The sequence below is a fragment of the Microcaecilia unicolor genome, chromosome 10 (assembly GCF_901765095.1).
Source record: "Microcaecilia unicolor chromosome 10, aMicUni1.1, whole genome shotgun sequence".
NCBI lineage: Eukaryota > Metazoa > Chordata > Amphibia > Gymnophiona > Siphonopidae > Microcaecilia > Microcaecilia unicolor.
The window spans coordinates 31,870,103-31,892,084 of NC_044040.1; the positions used below are offsets into that span (position 1 = coordinate 31,870,103).

The 21,982-nt window shown below is 45.5% G+C and overlaps 1 protein-coding gene across 1 annotated transcript in view; it reads left to right on the forward strand.

The window, feature by feature from the left end:
• Positions 1–21,982, forward strand: part of IQUB (IQ motif and ubiquitin domain containing) — a 100,452-nt gene that overhangs the window by 41,505 nt on the left and 36,965 nt on the right. The window contains exon 8 of the mRNA XM_030216482.1: positions 9,641–9,816. Coding sequence (XP_030072342.1) covers positions 9,641–9,816 — 176 coding nt within the window. The remainder of the gene's footprint in view (positions 1–9,640; positions 9,817–21,982) is intronic.

Sequence of the window (21,982 nt, forward strand, 5' to 3'; positions counted from 1 at the left end):
GGAATTTGGTGTGGATCTCTAGCCGCGCTATATAGAATCTTGGGATAATGCTAAGACGCCCATTTTATTCCTATGGGCATCTTAGCATTTAGCGCGCGCTAAATCCATTTGTGCTCTTAGTAAAAGAAGCCCTATATGACTTGTGCGCTCACATTATAGAATACTGCTGAGCATACGCCTATCACTTAAGCAGGTGCATATTTCGTTCTCACATGTGCTAGTATTTTTAAATGCCTAATGCCAGTACTGAAGAGTGCCAGAGGGCCTATAGCACAGACTATATTTGGGATCGCTTGACATGGAGTCAGAGGAGCCGGAAAACAACGTGCCCGTCACCATCTGGGACGTGAGCGAACAGGACAAGCTGCGGCCCAGCTGGAAGGATTACCCGCGACCCAGCCAGCAGCAAGCAGCGACCAAGGACAGCACAGCACATCCCCCAACCCCCAAGCAAAAAACAAAACAAAACAAAAAAAGACACACATCAACAACCTGCACACACACCACACACTCACACACACAAAATAACTCTGTGACATACACACACACACACACAAAAAAAGCCACATGCTAGCGCCCGTTTCATTGGTTTCGGAAACGGGCCTTTTTTACTAGTTATTAATGATCAAAAATCTCACACAAGCACAAACCTCATACTATAGAAGCTCCTAAATATGTTTGTGTATAACTGCAATGCAGCATCACCCTGATTGATTTACGTTATCAAACTAATCACAAAAAGTGGAGAAAAAAAAGACCTTAGAGTCTAAGCATAAGGCCATAGAACTGAAAGAGCTTAAAGCATTTCCACAGCTATCATAGATCAGAAAAAAAAACCCTGCACTTTCTCAGAAAAGTAAAAAAACAAGCTGGTTTTTAATGTAACCTGCTTTGGATATAAGATGGGGTATAAATACAATAATAAGACAAAAGCTATGTGCAATTCAAACACTTCAGACTTGTACCTAGGTTCATTTGTCGCCAAGTCTTGAAAAATCAATACTCCAACATAGCTTATCCATTAATACCCGACAGAGAATACCTGTTTCGCATCTGCTGCTTCAAGGGAAAAGAATCCTGTTCATTGGCCATGTCATGATCTCAAAATGACGAACACTATTAATGATCACCAGGAATCTTACAAACAGAATAAGCTCTAATTTGTTCCTTCGTAGTATCACTTGGCAGCTACCATTCATATTACTCCATATATCTGCCTCTGCATGTGTCAGCGTTATTGGATGTAAACATTCTATTGGGACCAGCTGACACAGCCATAATCTCATCAGATGAGAGTAAACAGCTGTGCTTGTCCCGGCCTTAAAAAGTCAGAATCACAAAGGCCCCGATGCTCAAAACTTACCATACTTGAAACGTTTGATTTAGACTGGTTGTAGCCAGTCTAGTGCACATGTTATTCAGTGTCTACTAATATTCTTATTCAAATATATTACAACAAGCTCATTAGTATTAAAATGAGCACGCACTGCAGAGAAAAACTTCTGAAATCCAAGTTTTGAAAATCGCAATTGGAGAAAAGCATCCAAATGCGACTTTATGCCATTTATGAAACATTTTTCTCTTTTGAAAATGAGCCCCTAAGTGCCAATATTTTTTTTGTTACATTTGTACCCCGCGCTTTCCCACTCATGGCAGGCTCAATGCGGCTTACATATTGTATACAGGTACTTATTTGTACCTGGGGCAATGGAGGGTTAAGTGACTTGCCCAGAGTCACAAGGAGCTGCCTGTGCCTGAAGTGGGAATCAAACTCAGTTCCTCAGTTCCCCAGGACCAAAGTCCACCACCCTAACCGCTAGGCCACTCCTCCACTCCACTTAATTGCATAAAACGCAGTCCTATCTTTGTCCAATTAAGGGCTGACTATTGGCTTTAACTGGATAAGTGCTGTCTGTCTGTACATACCGTGATATTCGATGCTGGACAGAACTACTGCCAGAAAGGGAGTTATTTTAAAAGGCATTTCCATTGTTCACTGTATATGCAGTTATGTGTGTAAACCCTTTATGTTCATAAATTTATCCAGCATTTAGTGACATACTCACGGGGTGGTTTTGGATTTATACGCATGCTTCATAAAATGTGTTTATGCACCTAAAATAAATTGGGTAATTTGTGCTTGCCAAACAGCAGGTGTAAATGTATACTATACATTTGGTGAGTTAATTTTCAAAGAGAATTTACACCAGTTTTCAAAAGAAAGGCATGTGCATTGTACGGTGCACACCTGCTGCACTGTTTTGATGATGGTAGTGGCATTTAACCTCAAAACATGAAGCCTGCAAGGCAAAAGAGTAGCTTCTGCTTCAAAAGTCCATTAAAAAATGCTTATTAGATTTTTTTTTAAATTTTGAGATCCACTGAAATAGGGAATGCTACTGATTAAGTGTGTCCCAACACTGTGAACTTTTTCTTTCTTGATCTTTTTTTTTTGTAAGTGATGTCTTTCCCTTGTCTGCATAACAAAGCCTTCTTGGATTTGAGCCAAGGCTGATTGCAGGGATTTTCATAGTATTTTCTTTGTGATCCATGCCCCACAGTTTTATGTGAATGGTTCTAGAGAACATCTTTTTGTCTTCATTAGAATTTTTTACATGAATGATTGTACACAATGCTTTTGTCTTCTTTAGAAATTTTTTCAAACAAACTAACACACACACACACACAAAAAATAATAATAGCCTGTTCTTTGTTATATATATAGAAACTGATCAATAAGAACAGCTCTATAAAATATGTTATATTGAAAAAGATTTCAATCAACAAAATTTGGAAAAGGGCACAATGTTTCCAGGTGTTAAAACTACTGCAATATAAATGTCACTCTTATTCTTCAAATGATGTCGTTGCAGACGGGCAGAACAAGTAGGTACCAAGTTAAGGAATTTAGGGACTGTTTTACTAATGATTAGTACATGCTAACTGCAGCAAGGCCTGTAGGAATAGAATGGGTCCTGTGGCAGATCACATGCACTAATCTTTAGTAAAAGATCCCTTTAATTTGTAAGATAAGCTCAGAAATGTTTTTATTATGTCAGGAAAAGCCACCACTTGCAATTCCGGTATATCAGAGCACATTGAATGCTCTCATTCACATATAAATCATTCTCCACAGAGTCCCTGAATCACATTTTCTTTTGTTAAAAAAAAAGTGCATGGTAATTCCAAAATCATATTTTCTGTATGTAGCTGCAGTGACAACTGCTTTCACATTCATAAGACATCAACAGTCTCCACAGGCGAAATGGCTGCAGCAGTAATGGAATGAGACTGTTGTCCCCTGGAGATCTATGAAGGATAGTGCTGGAAAACAGAAACAGAGAATCTTGCTACAGAGTCAGGTAGCACACAGCGCGTGGTATACAAAGGTTGTCTTCAGTTGTATTTTTCATTTTTAAGTCAAAATTATTCAGCATGAAAGCACTTAATCAAAAAACAAATAACACAAAAGGGAGTTTAATGATAATAATGAGCTTCTCCAAAGTCTGTCAAACGGCACAGAATGGATAAGCCTTAGAAAATCCAGCTTTAATGGTTACAGTTTAGGAGTCTATGGGGTCCTTTTAATAAGCCGCGGTAGGCTGTACTTGCGTGCAGCACGCACCAAAACAAGACTACCGCCAGGCCAGCACGCGCCCCCCCCGGCAGTAATTTCACCTGGATGATTCATTTGTTTATTTCCTCCCATGCGTGTCGTTTCTGGCGGTAATTGGCAGTTGGCTCACGTCAACTGGTCACTGCGTGTGTAGGGTTACCATACGTCCGGATTTACCCGGACGGATTTGGCCAGCCTGCCCGTTTGTCCGGATTTCTGGACAAATGGGCTGGCTGGCGGGGGCGGGAGTGGAGGCGGGCGCGGGACTCCCTTTCCCTCCCCTTACACTATTATCCCTGGTGGTCTAGAGGTATCTCTTCGCTCTTCGGGGCAGGAAAGAAAGAGCCCCCTCTTTCCTGCCCGGAGCGCTGCTGCTAGCTGCCCTGCTGCATCCTGTGTGAGTCCAGCTCTCGGTGTTTCAAAATGGCCGCCGAGAGTTGAAGCAGCCTCGCGAGACTTCAACTCTCGGCGGCCATTTTGAAACACCGAGAGCCGGACTCACACAGGATGCAGCAGGGCAGCTAGCAGCAGCGCTCCAGGCAGGAAAGAGGAGGCTCTTTCTTTCCTGCCTGCCCTGAAGAACAAAGAGGTACCTCTAGACCACCAGGGATAGTAGCGTAAGGGGAGGGGAGGTGACGGGGGAAGGAAGGTGATGGGGGGAAGAGGGGGCGACCGGGGGCGGGGCGATAGCGTGAAAGGGGTGGGGCGATGGTGTAAAAGGGGCGGAGTGAGGGCATGAAAGGGGCGGGGTGAGGGCGTGGAATTGGGTGGGGCAAGTGTCCTCTTTTTATGAGGTGGAGTTAAGGGCTCAGGCCGGTTTTGGACATGCGCTGGTTTCAGTTTTACTGCTTGCCCTTTTCCCGTCCCATTAAAAGAAAGCCCTTTTTGCAGACATGGTAAAAACTGGCTAGGCACATGCCAAAAACACGCGTGTACACTGACGCAGACCACTTTTTACCGCAGCTCAGTAAAAGGACCCCTATGTTAGAAAGCTAGACTAAATGCTTTTTAGTACAAATACATAAAAGTTTTTTAGCTTGCACACTACCATGGAATGAGCAATGGAATAAACATTTTTAGCACGTGTACTAAACTGCAAACTCTGTAGTGCATATATGCTATTAGTATGCATGCTAAAAGGATAACATCTTTATGTTAATAGCATCTGATAGTTGAATAGCATGTGGGTGCTACACAATATAATGTATATGTGCCAAGTGAATATGCTCAATTCACTTTTCCTGCTGACTCTGCCTTCTTGCTTTAGTACCATATAAAAGTGAGCCACATGATGTTGGTTGCCAGTGTTGAGTGGCAGGAAAAAGACAACAGACCTAGGACCGTCCCGAGCTTGAAACGCGCCCTGTGCGACACCCCCCCTAGAGCTCCTATCCCACCCACTGTGTCGGAGCCAAGCAAGGAAGGCAATTGACAGGACAGTTTTGGAGCCCCTTCCTCCCTTGAGCCCTGTGCGGCCACACTGCCTGCACATAGCTCGCTAGCACCCTGACCAGACCCAACACAAGTGCCTCAAACAACCACATGAGGAAGGATGAAAGTGCCGAGGGGCTGCTGGAGGGACTGAAACCAGAGTCCGGACAAAGCACCTAAATGCAGGATATGATCATGTCAGCAGATGTTTTACTTCCCTCAGCACGAGAGCAAGATTCTGGAAATGGTATTTGAACATTCCACTGTGCTGTTTAGGAGATTTTGCACTCGAGTAACCCCAGTAACCAAAGAGTACATTTGGCAAAGAATGGCATCAAAATCTAGGCAGCCTTAGAATTCACCCACAACACTATCAAGTGCATTAAACGTTGCTGTAGTCATCAAGGCATTGGTTGCTGTCTGAAGTCATCCACTGAAATGAACAGGAATCATGTTCACAGATTATCTGAATATGCCACTACAGATTTTTCTAATCATATTTGTTGGCCTGTTTATCTTATATTTACTAGCATTAAACTAAATTATGTTGCATTTTAATGTACCATTTCAGGGGAACTGACCAAAATATTGACTCTGACAGCTCCCCTAATTAGAGCAAAATATTACTGTATAGTAGAGCATTTTCTTTGGACGTAAAATATTTAGGGAGTCATTTCCTAACAACATGCACTAACGATGTTAGTGGTATTAACGCACTTTCACTGTTAGCAAGTGACCCCCCTTACGTTTTTCAACAACAAAAGTGCTTTGACATAAATTCTTTTGAGGGATGATGTGTACCAAGAATCAATTTGCTGTGTCCTCCTGCTGAATTCTATCACGGTATATAGTCACTGGGAAGGAATGATCAATAACCCTCCAAATTAGGATTGAAAAAGTATTCATAACAAATTAGTTTTACAGTCAGAAAGAATATTGTACTATTTGTCCTAAGGGTATAAATGACTATTTCAGCACAGAAACATTTCCAGGCTGGCTGTGCTGAACGGTTGCTATACCTGGAGTTTTACTACTGAATTTACTACTACTACTACTACTTATCATTTCTAAAGCGCTACTAGACGTACGCAGTGCTGTACACTTGAACATGAAGAGACAGTCCCTGCTCGACAGAGCTTACAATCCAATTAGGACAGACAAACAGGACAAACAAGAGATAAGGGAATATTAAAGTGAGGATGATAAAATAAGGGTTTTGAACAAGTGAATAAGGGCTAGGAATTAAAAGCAGCATCAAAAAGGTAGGCTTTTAACTTAGATTTGAAGACGGCCAGAGATGGAGCTTGACGTACCGGCTCAGGAAGTCTATTCCAGGCATATGGTGCAGCAAGATAAAAGGAACGGAGTCTGGAGTTAGCAGTGGAGGAGAAGGGTGCAGACAAGAGAGATTTACCCAGTGGACAGAGTTCCCCGGGAGGAATGTAGGGAGAGATGAGAGTGGAGAGGTACTGAGGAGCTGCAGAGTGAATGCACTTATAGGTCAATAAAAGGAGTTTGAATGGTATGCGGAAACGGATAGGAAGCCAGCTAAGTGACTTGAGGAGAGGGCTAATATGAGCATAACGACACTGATGGAATATTAGTCGTGCAGCAGAGTTTTGAAGAGATTGAAGAGGAGAGAGATGGCTAAGTGGGAGACCTGTGAGAAGCAAGTTGCAATAGTCTAAGTGAGAGGTGATAAGAGTGTGGATGAGGGTTCTGGTAGTGTGCTTAGAAAGGAAAGGGCGAATTTTGGTGATATTATAGAGAAAGAAACGACAGGTTTTAGCAGTCTGCTGAATATGTGCAGAGAAGGAGAGGGAGGAGTCGAAGATGACCCCAAGGTTACGAGCTGATGAGACAGGAAGGATGAGAGTGTTATCCATAGAAATAGAGAATGGGGGAGGAGGAGGAGAGGTTGGTTTAGGTGGAAAGATGAGAAGCTCAGTCTTGGTCATGTTTAGTTTCAGATGGCGCTGAGACATCCAGCCAGCGATGTCAGACAGGCAGGCTGATACTTTGGCCTGGATTTCTGCTGAGATTTCTGGTGTGGAGAGGTAGATCTGGGAGTCATCAGCGTAAAGATGATACTGAAAACCATGGGATGAGATCAGAGTACCAAGGGAAGAAGTATAGATGGAGAAAAGAAGAGGTCCCAGGACAGATCCCTGAGGTACACCAACTGATAGTGGGATAGAGGAGGCTCCACTAGAGTATACACTAAAGGTATGCTGGGAGAGATAAGAAGAAAACCAGGAAAGAACAGAGCCCTGAAATCCAAGTGAGGACAGCGTATCAAGGAGTAGGCTGTGATCAACAGTGTCAAAAGCAGCAAAATATTTGGCAAGAATATGAGAGTGATCGACGAAGCACTGCCCTTTAAGTATCCTGCATCCATTCCTCTTCATTTCAGCTGACATCTTGTTGAAAACCACTGTATTTTCAAAAATAAAATGATTACTTTAGACTAGATTTCAATTTCAAAGTCTCTAAATTCAATCAGCAAAAAAGTTCTATTTTTTAAAATTGAACATTATTAGTTTATCATTTGTGTTGGGTTTTGTATTTAATTATAAATAGGTGTTTGTTAGAAACCTTGATGGTAATTTTAGAAGGCTTGCATTCATTTGTTTTATTTCATGCTTTTATGTGGATCTCCATGTTTTAATGTTGACTTTAAGAAATATATTTTTTACACACGTATGTGATATATACATGTAAATTCATCTTCTGCATGTAAGTGGTGCCACTTCCAGGTGTAGCTGTCCCCTTTTACAAACCTAGGGCCCTACTAAGCCGCACTGTAAGTATGCTAGCATTTTTAGCGCATACTAAAAATTAGCGTGCGTTAATGCTAGAGATACCCATATATTCCTAAAAACGCTAGCACTCCTTAGTAAACAGGGCCCCTAGAGGTGTGGGTACAGTCAGTTAAGTAGCAAGATTGCATTTTTTTGTTTTTCATTTAGGAGGCAAAAATAAACAATGGGACGTTAAGGAAAACTACGTCCTTAATCTCTCGTGTAGAGCCCTGGCTGAAACAAGCACTTTTTAAAATTCTATGCATGCCTTTCAGTTTTAGAACCAATGGGGAAAATTTTTTCCCATAAATGGATATTCCCTTTGTAAAATAGGGAATACAGCGCATTGATGTTTGTCCTGCCTAAGGCATGCTCAACCACAACCCTATCACATCCCCTTGAAATCTCTGAACGTGTGAATTTCAACATGTAAATAATGATTTTTGGAAATTGCTGTTTACATATATGTGCAATCTACATATGTAAATGCCGCTATTTATACCTGAAGATGCTTCAAAAATAACCCCCTATGAGCCTTTTTAAAATACTAGGGCAACAGAAATCATGCCTAGACTGAAGCTACAGACATACATGCTTCTGTTTGAAAACACTTTATATGGTATCAGAGTTACACTTATTAGAGGGGGCTTCTCATATATCAATCTTCTAAAACTGCCCAACTCTCAGACTATTTTACAGCTCCTTTATACAGATTTAAGAGGTATTTTTGTATAGGATCTGTCAGATAACCATATCACCACCATTCAGGCTATACTGTGAGCCAGGCACTTTTTATGGTGGGCAGGCATTCCTCATTGATCCTTACTTTTATTTCTTAAACTTTTCAATCATTAACTTATTTAGTCCATTATTCAAATTAGCACTTAGCTTTAAACACAGTGTTTTCTTCCTTCGTTTTCTATTTTTCTAAAAAGCAATCAGTCATCTCGGAGACCTCTTAATCCGACATGAACTCATGTTTCGCATTTAATGCTGTATCAAGTCATGTCTCCTTAATCAAAGCTGGAAACATTTCTGTGCTCTCTATTTGAGACCAGGTGTCCCTGGTTTGCAGCCCAGTATGCTAACCACTAGGCCACTCCCTCCTCTTCCTGAATTAAAACTTTGAAAACATTTAGGAGTCCTTTTACTAAGGTGTGCCAAAAAAATGACCTGTGCTGTTGTAGGAGCGTGTATTGGACGCACACAGGTCCATTTTTCAGCGCGCCTGCAAAAAAGGCCTTTTTTTGGGGCCGAAAATGGACGTACGGCAAAATAAAAATTGGCTCGCGTCCATTTTTGGGCCTGAGACCTTACTGCCACCCATTTACTTAGCGGTAAGGTCTCACGTGTTAACCAGGCAGTAATCGTCATTCCGTGTACACTGCTGATTACTTCCCGGTTAGCGGCACATGGTAGAAAAAAAATATTTTCTGCCGTGCATATCGGACACGTGTAAAAAAATGGAATTACCGCCCGGAACACACGGTAGCCGGCTGGTAGTTCCATTTGACGCGCGTTGGACACACATAGGTGCCTACTCGCCTTAAAAAAAAGGGCCCCTTAGTTTTATGCACATTCTTATCTCTTTTATTACTCCGATAACACCCAACTTATTTCTCTTCATCAAAACTTTGTAATCCCAATTACCATGTAAGCCGCATTGAACCTGCTTTGAGTGGGAAAGCGCGGGGTACAAATGTAATAAATAAATAAATCACTTTTTAAAATTTTTAGCTATTATTTTTTAATAAGTAATACTACAGTGCTTCATCATATTTTTTTCATTCAGTTTGGCGGCTGGAAGAGCTTGATCGCATTGACAGGACTTACACTGGAGCGGAGAGAAAAGCTGCCCTTTGTGCACTTCTGGAACAGGAGGCCCAATTCATTGCTGCTATTGGGAGGCACAGGCATGACGCAGACGAAGGAAACCAACAGCTTGCCATACGGTGTTTTCTGAATAAGGTTAGTGAAGCAGTTGTAAAATGAATAGAGCATTTCCCTGTCTGGATTGAGTGCTGGCAAGAGGGCTCTTCAGTGGCAGTAATTGGATAATGCAGCTGAATATTTCCACTACCACCTCAGCACTGTCTGGATGGTGCCAGGGTAGTCCATGGGTGGAGCTGGAGGTTGCCTGGCTAGTAGCAATTTTCAGGCTGCTGACTGGATAAAGTTAGGACAGCAAAAATGTAGTGATTCGGTTAGCAGTCTGTTGATGCTAACTAGAGAGCACAACTGGTCAGCAGAGAGTCTGGATATTCAGCGACAGCCACTGTCCAGATACTGCTGCTGAATATCCAGACTGTTTTTTACATGCCGTGACTAGTGTTTAAAAAAAAATGCTGACTCCCACAGCTCAGTACTGGGGGAATACTAATATGACAAATGTTGAACAAATGGGGAAAGCATATAGAGTGTGGCTCATGACATGACATTCCACTCCCACTATACACGTATGTGGATATATGTCTGTCTGTCTATGAAGTAGTTTAGGGGAGTTGGGTGTGGTGGGGTAATTGCAGAGGTCAGTTGCAAAAGGTAGTGGGGCAGTTGCGAGGGGGAAGGGTAGGTTAGGTTAGGGTCATGGGGCAGTTGGGCAGAAGCTTGATGTAAATTAAAAAGAAAAACAAAAAAAAAAAACAGCATGCTATACCATTTTTCCTGAATAAGGTCAGTGAAGCAGTTGTAAAATGAATATTAATATGTCCAAACTTGAAAAAAAGATGACATCTGGTTTCTCACTAGTAAAATATGTTTTTCCTGATAGTTGCTTAAGGAATGAAGTGTAAAGAAATACAGAAACTGTTTTTTAAATACCAAAACTGAATGTTTAGTCTACTGTTATCATGTACTTGAGTGGTCTCCAACCCTTTCCATGTAAGGGGCCGCAAAGTGGACATGAGAAAACTCTGGGGGCCACCAAAAGATTTTAGGCTTAAAGTTGTAAATTTAAATGCTAATTTTGATTCTACAAGGATATATTTTGTAAAATCACACTTTATTTTGGGTTATTAACAGTTGAGAAATTGGATGCATAGGTTGATTTGTATCTGAGTCCAATGCAGCTTGGATAGTGGAGGTTCAAATAGGTACGTGACGCTCTGGTTTTGTTTCTGGTCAGAAGATCTATTCAAGTCAACCATGTATCCTGGGGTTTCACCGTAGATAATCTTGTAGACTAAAGAGCAAATTTTAAAGGTAATGCGTTCTTTGATTGGGAGCCAGTGCAGTTTTAATCGGAGAGGTTTAGCGCTATCGAATCGTGTTTTGCTGTGTTTTGCTGAATATCAGCCTGAATAATCAAAAAATCTTAAATTGCCCGGAGTGCAATAATATATCTCAAAAACACAAAAATCACTCCTTTTATACAGTCTGTAGATGAGCGCAAGACCCTGAACTATAATAGAAAATTTATGTAAATAAAATAGCCCCAATAGCCCAGGGAACCTATAATTAGGACTCCACTGAATTGGCCAACATCATGGGCTCCTCCTACCTTCCGAAAAAACTCACAGACAACAAAAAACTCCCTAACTCAGGGAGAAAAAGATTCTGTGAACAAAAAACGGAAAGCGGAGTGTTTTCAGTTATTAAAGAACAGTCCAAATCTATGCACCCCTCTACAGAGAGTACTTAATGGATGTAAAGAACTTATAAATTCCCTTCATAGACCTCTTAATAATGTGAACTGGAAAAATTCAAAAATAGAGCACAATTGCAGTGTTTACTATTCAACAAGGATCAGCCACAACATTCAAAAAATCAATCACTTAGCTTGAAATGCTGATTTTTGCCTCTGAAGTCAGAGCATCCTGATTCCCAGACATCGGCAGTGAAAGAATTTCAAATAGCTGATTTGTTTCTTCCAGTCAAATGTTTGCACCGGTCCGGTCATGAAATTAAATCGAATCCAATTTTTTCAAAGTGGGTAGTAATATGTAATCTTCCACACTCGCAATGTCTTACAAACTTTCCCTAACAGCTGTGTTTTGGGCTGGCTGGAGTTTCATAATTTAGGTGCCTATTTTCTGTGGATAGTGAGCCTATTGTATAAGAACACTGATGCCTACATTTAGGTGCACCACTTACACCAGGTCTATGGTGTTAGAAAAGGTGCATGAAGTGCTATCTTATAGTTGTGTGATATGCCCCATCCATTTTTTTAGTGCACATAAGAGCATTAAAGATTGTATAAACTGTTTTGTGTGTGTTATACTATATTACAACACACACAAAATAAGCCCATAAGCCAGTGAAAACATGTATTACAAATGTGAAACATATTGAATAAAAATTAATCATTAATTTTCAATACAGCAATCCAGACTTTGTGGAAAAAGCTTTCACAGTTCCTGATCCATTTGTAAAGTAAGACTTCTTAGACCATTCTTGCAATATATAAATTTGTCAAGGAAAATTTGCTGGAACCAGCATTTTGTAAACTGAACATTGCACTTGGACTGTTTGCTGCATTACACATCACCATTTTGAGGGTGAAAGGTCATTTTGTGCAAGTTACTGTGGGTAAAAATTAAGATACATTTACCCCTAGAGAAGTTATGGTTGAGTAACTAAACAGTTTAAAGTCACTGACAATGAGGGAGTCAGATGTCTGGAATGTAATTATTTATTGAAGGCTTTCTGAGCCTTGAAAAAAAAAGGGTAGCATAAGGCATATTGAGCTTTGCCTCTATCTAAAATATTTACAGTCAGTGCATTTTTCCAACTTCTGTTATGCTCATTGGAATATATTCAATTTAGTTTCTTGTGCATTTTCCACTTTTATTATTAACATAGTAACATAGTAGATGACGGCAGAAAAAGACCTGCACGGTCCATCCAGTCTGCCCAACAAGATAAACTCATATGTGCTACTTTTTGTGATTACCCTACTTTGATTTGTACCTGTCCTCTTCAGGGCACAGACCGTATAAGTCTGCCCAGCACTATCCCCGCCTCCCAACCACCAGCCCCGCCTCCCAACCACCGGCTCTGGCACAGACCGTATAAGTCTGCCCAGCACTATCCCTGCCTCCCAACCACCAGCCCCGCCTCCCAACCACCGGCTCTGGCACAGACCGTATAAGTCTGCCCAGCACTATCCCCACCTCCCAACCACCAGCCCCGCCTCCCACCACCGGCTCTGGCACAGACCGTATAAGTCTGCCCAGCATGTATGTTTTGTACAGTAACATAGTAAGTGACGGTAGATAAAGACCTGTATGGTCCATCCAGTCTGCCCAACAAGATAAACTAATTTATGGTTCTGAAAGTGGATACAAGGTTTTAAAGATCAACATAAATCTCCCAATATGGAGTATTCTAAGTGAATAGAAGATAAGCTTTTGTGAATCTCTTGCTTCCCTCATTTCTGATATTTTTGTATCCTAAGATTTGTGTTTAGTTTATAGAACCTTTACTTATACACCAATAATATATGGAAGAAAAATCTGTTAGAGATTATGAAGAGCCCAGTATAATGAAGGAAAGCTAGCAATGCTAATTGCGGATACTCAAGAAGAGGCTTGTTACTATATACCCGGTGCATCACAGTTTCTTATCTTAGACCTCTTCGCTTATTGGAACCTGATATTACTGAAGCTCATAAAGCTAAAAATTCTTTCCAACCCCTCTGAATGCAAATGCGTGTATATGAAGTTGGGAAGGGTGTTGGTGGGAATGTGTATGTGCATGTTTGTGCATCTGTGTTTGTATGTGTGTTTGCATGGTTGCATGTGTATGTGTGCTCATGTGAGTATGGAGATGTGTACATGTTTTTGTGTGTCTGTGATCAGGAGAGGAAGTGAGAGGGAAAAGAAGTTCGAAAGGTGCAATTCCTTAATAATAATGTTATAGTGAATCAGTGCATGAGTTGCTTCTCTCATAGAAATCTATTGTGATATTTTTGGAGGGAGTTCATTTGTCTTCCGCCTTCTGCCAGATGCAGAAACTTCACAAAACAGAAATTTTCTCTAGATCTCCTCCTCCTTTTTTGTGACTAGAACTGCCTTCCAGTACCTCCTTTCCATGGATCCTACCTACAATATCTGCTAGTAGTTACAATGGAAGTAGGTAGGGCAGGTTTGCTCAAAAGAGGTGGTGGAGGGAAGCAGTGGCGTACCAAGGGGGTGGGGGCGGTCCGCCCCGGGTGCACGCCGCTGGGGGGTGCCGCGGCGCACGCCTGTGGGCTCTGAGTTCGCTAAGCTAACTTCGCTGGTTCGCTGCAGCTCCCTCTGCCCCGGAACAGGAAGAAACCTGTTCCGGGGCAGAGGGAGGGAGCTGCAGCGAAGTTAGTGTAGCGAACTCGGAGCCCACAGGGGCGCGCCGCGGCACCCCCCCAGCGGCGTGCACCCGGGGGGGGGGTGTCATTTCGCCGGGGGGAGGTGTCATTTCACGGGGGGGGGGGGGGGGCACATCGGCGATCCAACCCGGGTGTCATGGAGTCTGGGAAGGAAACTGCGCATAAACTGAGAAGAATGTCCAGTCATATTACCTGCCATTCTACCTTCTGGACATTAATGTAGCATTCTAGCACACCTCAAGGGGACCCCTTAAACGTGTCTTTTACTAGGGTGTTTTACTGCTTTTAGCTTGTGCTAAATGCTGAGACGCCCATAGGAATATAATGGACGTCTCAGCATTTAACGCCAGCTGATTTTTAGCGTGAGCTAGAAGCGCTAGCATACTTTAGTAAAAGACTCCCTAAGTTTGCCAATACCTTAATCTGAGTCTGCCCATGGCAACAGGTTTTACTTAATAATACATGTTGCAGCCAGTAAGAAAACTGTGTGATTCCTGATTATAGTTTTCACAATAGAATTAATAATAAAGAAAATGAAATGAATGGGTAGGGAAATATTAACATTCTGTGTGTGTATGTAAGTATGTATATTTATCTAATTTGTGTTTTGTCTGTGTGCTGGGCATGTATCTATGGGAGAGGTAGCTAGAGTTGAGGGGCAGTTTGAGAGGGAAGGGGTAGTTTGGACCATGTAGGGATAATTGTGTGTGGGGGGGGGGGGCATGTAGGGTGGGGCATTAAGAGGGATAGTGTTTGGGTGTGGAGTAATTTATAGGGAGCTATTTTTGGGAGTGGGGAGGTTGAATAGCAGGATTGGTGGTGGCACCGACTGCAAACCACTGGTGTCAGATGAATGTGATGGCTGGCACAGCGGAAAATTGACCCCTTTGTGTACATAATGCGACATCATTTGTTTAGTTGGCACATAACTCAGTGGTAGGTACCAGAGAGTTTAGGACTTGAGCTCTAGAAAATCCCTGATCTGAATATTTATTTAGATTTTGCTCACGCCTTTTCAGTAGTAGCTCAAGGTGAGTTACGTTCAGGTACACTGGCTATTTCTCTGTCCCAGGAGGGCTCACAATCTAAGTTTGTACCTGAGGCAATGGAGGGTTAAGTAACTTGCCCAAGATCACGAGGAGCAGCAGCGGGATTTGAACCGGCCACCTCAGGATTGCAAGACCTGTGCTCTTACCACTAGGCTACTCTTCCACTAGCAATGTTCTATGTAGAAGCCTGCCCTTGCAGATCGTTGCTGATCTGCAAGGGCAGGCTTCTACATGGAATGTTCCTAGTGGAATAGCAACATTCATTCCATGTAGAATCTCAACTAGTAGCAACATTCCAGAATCTCCAATAGTAGCAACAGCAACATTCCATGTAGAATCTCAAATATTTATTTAGATTTTGCTCACACCTTTTTCAGTAGTAGCTCAAGGTGAGTTATATTCAGGTACTCTGGATATTTCTCTGTCCCAGGAGGGCTCACAATCTATGTTTGTACCTGAGGCAATGGAGGGTTAAGTAACTTGCCCAATATCATGAGGAGCAGCAGCGGGATTTGAACCGGCCACCTCAGGATTGCAAGACCGGTGCTCTAACCACTAGGCCACTCCTCTACTCTGTTCACTCTGGAACTCTGTCTCCTGACTGTGGTCAAATAGGCTTAGTACACATACAGTGCCGTCTCCTGGAGATTTACTCTTCTGCATAATTTGTTACGCATCTCTAAATTTCATGTAGTAGAGACCTTAGAGAGGTTTTCTTTCCTGACAAAACAACAAATGAACAGGATAATGCATACTATCACAGAAATTGGAAGGATATGAATGGAAAGGGACTGAAAAATGGCATTTGGAATTTGTTTTAGACAAGTGTAAGACCATCATTATTGTTCTAAGAACATATACTTTGAGAATAAAGCTAGACAACAATTTGTGTTACTTTTCTACAAACTCTCCTTATAAAACTTATTAAGTAAACATTACAGAATAAGAAAGCAGCTGGCAGAGGCTTGAGGAAGGTGAAACAAGAGAAATTAATATGTAAAATGTAGACTAGGGCAGATTAAGGCTAAGTAGCCACATGCCTAGGGCATTTAAGGGGTCCCATCAGATGTGCTAACTCAGCTGTTTCCAGAGGGGCAAGTCAGAGCTCCTGCAATCCATGGATGTCTGTCTTCTTTCTCTCACCTCCTGTGCGTTGTCCTCTAACTAGCAAAAAGAGTCAGTGAGCAACACTTCTTTGCTGCTGCAGTTGTTGTCGCTGCTGTTGCTTCTTCCTTTGTGAGCTTTTCTTTGCATTCAGAACTGCATGGGGCCAGTAATGTCATGAGAACTGCCAGCCCTTCACAATTATGACTTCAGAAGAAAGCCAGCAGTGGATGCGGCAGTAGCAGGTAAGAAGTGCAGCTCACTTACTCCTGCCTGTTGAATGAGATTAGGTGGTAGTACAGTAGAGGTTGATGAATGGTGTTATACTACGGAACAGGAGGATGATGTTATACATAGTAACGTGGTAACATAGTAGATGACGACAGAGAAAGACCTGCATGGTCCATCCAGTCTGCCCAACAAGATAAACTCATATGTGCTACTTTATGTGTATACCTGACCTTGATTTGTATCTGCCATTTTCAGGGCACAGACCGTAGAAGTCTGCTCAGCACTAGCCCCGCCTCCCACCACCGGCTCTGCCACCCAATCTCCGCTAAGCTTCTGAGGATCCATTCCTTCTGAACAGGATTCCTTTATGTTTATCCCACGCATTTTTGAATTCCGTTACCGTTTTCATCTCTACCGCCTCCTGCGGGAGGGCATTCCAAGTATCCACCACTCTCTCCATGAAAAAATACTTCCTGACATTTTTCTTGAGTCTGAGTTATGTTATGTGTGTGTGTGGGGGGGGTGGGGTGTTGCAGTGTGAGGGAATAAGGAGGATGATGCAGTGTTCACATGTTTGTAGGGGGTTTAAAATATATTTCTCCGAGGACAAGCAGGCTGCTTGTTCTCACTGATGGGTGACGTCCTTGGCAGCCCCTCCAATCGGAATCTTCCTAGCAAAGACCTTTGCTAGCTCTCGCGCGCCCGCGCGCACCGCGCATGCGCGGCTTTCTTCCCGCCCGAAACCGGCTCGAGCCGGCCAGTCTTCTTTCGTCCGCACTCGGTACGGCTGTGTTTTTGTCGTGTCGAGCCCCGGAGAGTCGACCTCGCGCGTCCGTTATCTAAATCGACGTGTTTTTTCTTCGGAAAAGTTTCTTTTCGTTCGGAAAGTGCTCCGGAAACCCCCTTGGGTTTCGTTTGCCCCTTCCCGTATTTCCAGTTTTTGCCCCGGTAAGTTTTCTTTCGTTGTCGGGGTAGGCCTCTTTTCGGCCTCGGTCGAGATTTTTCTCCCTTAAAGTTTTGGTGCTCCAAATTCGTCATTTCGGATTTTGACTTCGCCGGCGTGATTTTTCCGCCCATGACATCGAAGCCTTCCAGTGGCTTCAAGAAGTGCACCCAGTGCGCCCGGGTAATCTCGCTCACTGATAGGCACTCTTCGTGTCTTCAGTGTCTGGGGGCCGAGCACCGTCCCCAGAACTGTAGTCTGTGTTCCCTCTTACAAAGGCGGACTCAAGTAGCAAGATTGGCCCAGTGGAACGTTTTGTTCTCGGGCTCTTCGTCGGCATCGGCACCGGGGTCATCGTGTGCATCGACGTCATCAGCGTCCAGACCTTCTTCCTTGGCTGCCAGTGCATCGAGTGCATCGAGGCATCGGCGCCGAGACATCGGATAGCTGCATCGACGTCGGTGGTACCGGGACCTCGTCTCCTGATGTCGTCGGACGGTGGTGCATCGAGTGGAGTGCAGGTGAGGGCTGTCCATTCCCCTGCTGGTGGCGGTGAGCCCTCGGGTGGGTCTCCTCCTACCCTGAGGGCTCCTGCGGTACAGCCCCCCCGAGACCGACCTTCTTCGGCCTCGGCCCCGAGGAAGCGACGGCTGGATTCTACGTCCTCCTCGTCGGTGCCGGGGAGCTCCGGTGACATGCTTCGGAAGAAGTCGAAGAAGCATCGACACCGGTCCCCTCCCCGCGTCGGCACCGAGAGCTCTGGGTCGCCGAGGGAGTCGGCACCCAGCAGGCATCGGCACCGAGAGGACCGCTCACCCTCTGTTCAGGAGGTGTCGATGCGCTCCACTCTGGACAGCCCGGAACAGCCTCCACGCCCGGAACAGGTTCTGACGTCGACGCCTGCATCGACCTCCATGCCTTTCTCTGCAGCCGCTCTGAACGAGAGCCTCCGGGCCGTTCTCCCAGAGATTCTGGGAGAGCTGTTGCGCCCTACCCCTCCGGTACCGGCGGTGCTTGCGCCTCCGGTACCGTCGAGCGTGGCGCCGGCTGGCCCATCGCCCGGGGTGAGGTCCCCGACGTCGGTACCGCGTGCGGTGCCGACTGCGGCCACCTCCCAGGAGGGCTCCCCGACTACGTCGGCGGAGGGAGCTTCGCCGATGCGGGCGAGGGAGTCTACCTCTCGACGCCCCCATCGTGGACGTGGCTCCACGGAGTCGAGCCGGGCACGGTTGCAGACGCAGGTCCGTGAACTTGTGTCTGACACCGAGGGTGAGGCCTCGTGGGAGGAAGAAGAAGACCCCAGATATTTCTCTGACGAGGAGTCTGAGGGTCTACCTTCTGATCCCACTCCCTCTCCTGAAAGACAGCTTTCTCCTCCCGAGAGTCTGTCTTTTGCTTCCTTTGTCCGGGAGATGTCTACGGCCATCCCCTTCCCGGTGGTTGTGGAGGACGAGCCCAGGGCTGAAATGTTTGGGCTCCTGGACTATCCTTCTCCACCTAAGGAAGCGTCCACTGTTCCCCTGCACCATGTCCTCAAAAAGACATTGCTGGCGAACTGGACCAAGCCTTTAACTAATCCCCACATCCCCAAGAAGATCGAGTCCCAGTACCGGATCCATGGGGACCCAGAGCTGATGCGCACCCAGTTGCCTCACGACTCTGGAGTTGTGGATCTGGCCCTAAAGAAGGCTAAGAGTTCTAGGGAGCATGCTTCGGCGCCCCCGGGCAAAGACTCTAGAACCTTAGACTCCTTTGGGAGGAAGGCCTACCATTCCTCTATGCTCGTGGCCAAAATTCAGTCTTACCAGCTCTACACGAGCATACACATGCGGAATAATGTGCGACAGTTGGCGGGCTTGGTTGATGCTCTTCCCCCTGAGCAAGCCAAGCCTTTTCAGGAGGTGGTCAGGCAGCTGAAGGCGTGCAGAAAATTCCTGGCCAGAGGAGTTTATGACACTTTTGATGTTGCGTCCAGGGCCGCTGCTCAAGGTGTGGTGATGCGCAGGCTCTCATGGCTGCGTGCCGCCGACCTGGAGAATAGACTCCAGCAGCGGATTGCGGACTCGCCTTGCCGTGCGGACAACATTTTTGGAGAAAAAGTCGAGCAGGTGGTAGAGTCTCTCCACCAGCGGGACACCGCATTCGACAAGTTCTCCCGCCGGCAGCCTTCAGCTTCTACCTCTACAGGTAGACGATTTTTCGGGGGAAGGAAGACTGTTCCCTATACTTCTGGTAAGCGTAGGTACAATCCTCCTTCCCGAGAGCCTGCGGCCCAGGCTAAGCCCCAGCGCGCTCGCTCTCGTCAGCAGCGTGCGCCTCAGCAAGGCCCCGCGGCTCCCCAGCAAAAGCAAGGGGCGAGCTTTTGACTGGCTCCAGCAGAGCATAGCCGACATCCAAGTGTCAGTGTCGGGCGACCTGCCAGTCGGAGGGAGGTTGAAAGCTTTTCACCAAAGGTGGCCTCTCATAACCTCCGATCAGTGGGTTCTGCAAATAGTCCGGCAAGGATACACCCTCAATTTGGCCTCCAAACCTCCAAATTGTCCACCGGGAGCTCAGTCTTACAGCTTCCAGCACAAGCAGGTACTTGCAGAGGAACTCTCCGCCCTTCTCAGCGCCAATGCGGTCGAGCCCGTGCCATCCGGGCAAGAAGGGCTGGGATTCTATTCCAGGTACTTCCTTGTGGAAAAGAAAACAGGGGGGATGCGTCCCATCCTAGACCTAAGGGCCCTGAACAAATATCTCGTAAAAGAAAAGTTCAGGATGCTTTCCCTGGGCACCCTTCTCCCCATGATTCAGCAAAACGATTGGCTATGCTCTCTGGACTTAAAGGATGCCTACACACACATCCCGATACTGCCAGCTCACAGACAGTATCTGCGATTTCAGTTGGGCACATGCCACTTCCAGTACTGTGTGCTACCCTTTGGGCTCGCCTCTGCGCCCAGGGTGTTCACAAAGTGCCTAGCTGTAGTAGCAGCGGCACTTCGCAGGCTGGGGGTGCATGTGTTCCCATATCTCGACGATTGGCTGGTGAAGAACACATCCGAGGCAGGAGCCCTGCAGTCCATGCAGATGACTATTCGCCTCCTGGAGCTACTGGGGTTTGTGATAAATTACCCAAAGTCCCATCTTCTCCCAGTACAGAAACTCAAATTCATAGGAGCTCTGCTGGATTCTCGGACGGCTCGCGCCTATCTCCCAGAGACGAGGGCCAACAACTTGTTGTCCCTCGTCTCGCGGGTGCGAGCGTCCCAGCAGATCACAGCTCGGCAGATGTTGAGATTGCTGGGCCACATGGCCTCCACAGTCCATGTGACTCCCATGGCCCGTCTTCACATGAGATCTGCTCAATGGACCCTAGCCTCCCAGTGGTTTCAGGCTGTTGGGGGTCTAGAAGACGTGATCCACCTGTCCACGAGTTTTCTCGAATCCCTGTATTGGTGGACAATCTGGTCCAATTTGACTCTGGGACGTCCTTTCCAAATTCCTCAGCCACAAAAAGTGCTGACAACGGATGCGTCTCTCCTGGGATGGGGAGCTCATGTCGATGGGCTTCACACCCAAGGAAGCTGGTCCCTCCAGGAACGCGGTCTACAGATCAATCTCCTGGAGTTGCGAGCGATCTGGAACGCTCTGAAGGCTTTCAGAGATCGGCTGTCCCATCAAATTATCCAAATTCAGACAGACAACCAGGTTGCCATGTACTATGTCAACAAGCAGGGGGGCACCGGATCTCGCCCCCTGTGTCAGGAAGCCGTCAGCATGTGGCTCTGGGCTCGCCGTCTCGGCATGGTGCTCCAAGCCACATATCTGGCAGGCGTAAACAACAGTCTGGCCGACAGATTGAGCAGGATTATGCAACCTCACGAGTGGTCGCTCAACTCCAGTGTGGTGCGCCAGATCTTCCAAGCGTGGGGCACCCCCTTGGTGGATCTCTTCGCATCTCGAGTGAACCACAAAGTCCCTCAGTTCTGTTCCAGGCTTCAGGCCCCCGGCAGACTGGCATCGGATGCCTTCCTCCTGGATTGGGGGGAAGGCCTGCTGTATGCTTATCCTCCCATTCCTCTGGTGGGGAAGACTTTGTTGAAACTCAAACAAGACCGAGGCACCATGATTCTGATTGCTCCTTTTTGGCCGCGTCAGATCTGGTTCCCTCTTCTTCTGGAGTTGTCCTCCGAAGAACCGTGGAGATTGGAGTGTTTTCCGACCCTCATCACGCAGAACGAAGGGGCTCTTCTGCATCCCAGCCTCCGGTCCCTGGCTCTCACGGCCTGGATGTTGAGAGCGTAGACTTTGCCTCTTTGGGTCTGTCAGAGGGTGTCTCCCGCATCTTGCTTGTTTCCAGGAAAGATTCCACCAAGAGGAGTTACTTCTTTCTGTGGAGGAGGTTTGCCGTCTGGTGTGACAGCAAGGCCCTAGCTCCTCGCTCTTGTCCTACACAGACCCTGCTTGAATACCTTCTGCACTTGTCTGAGTCTGGTCTCAAGACCAACTCTGTAAGAG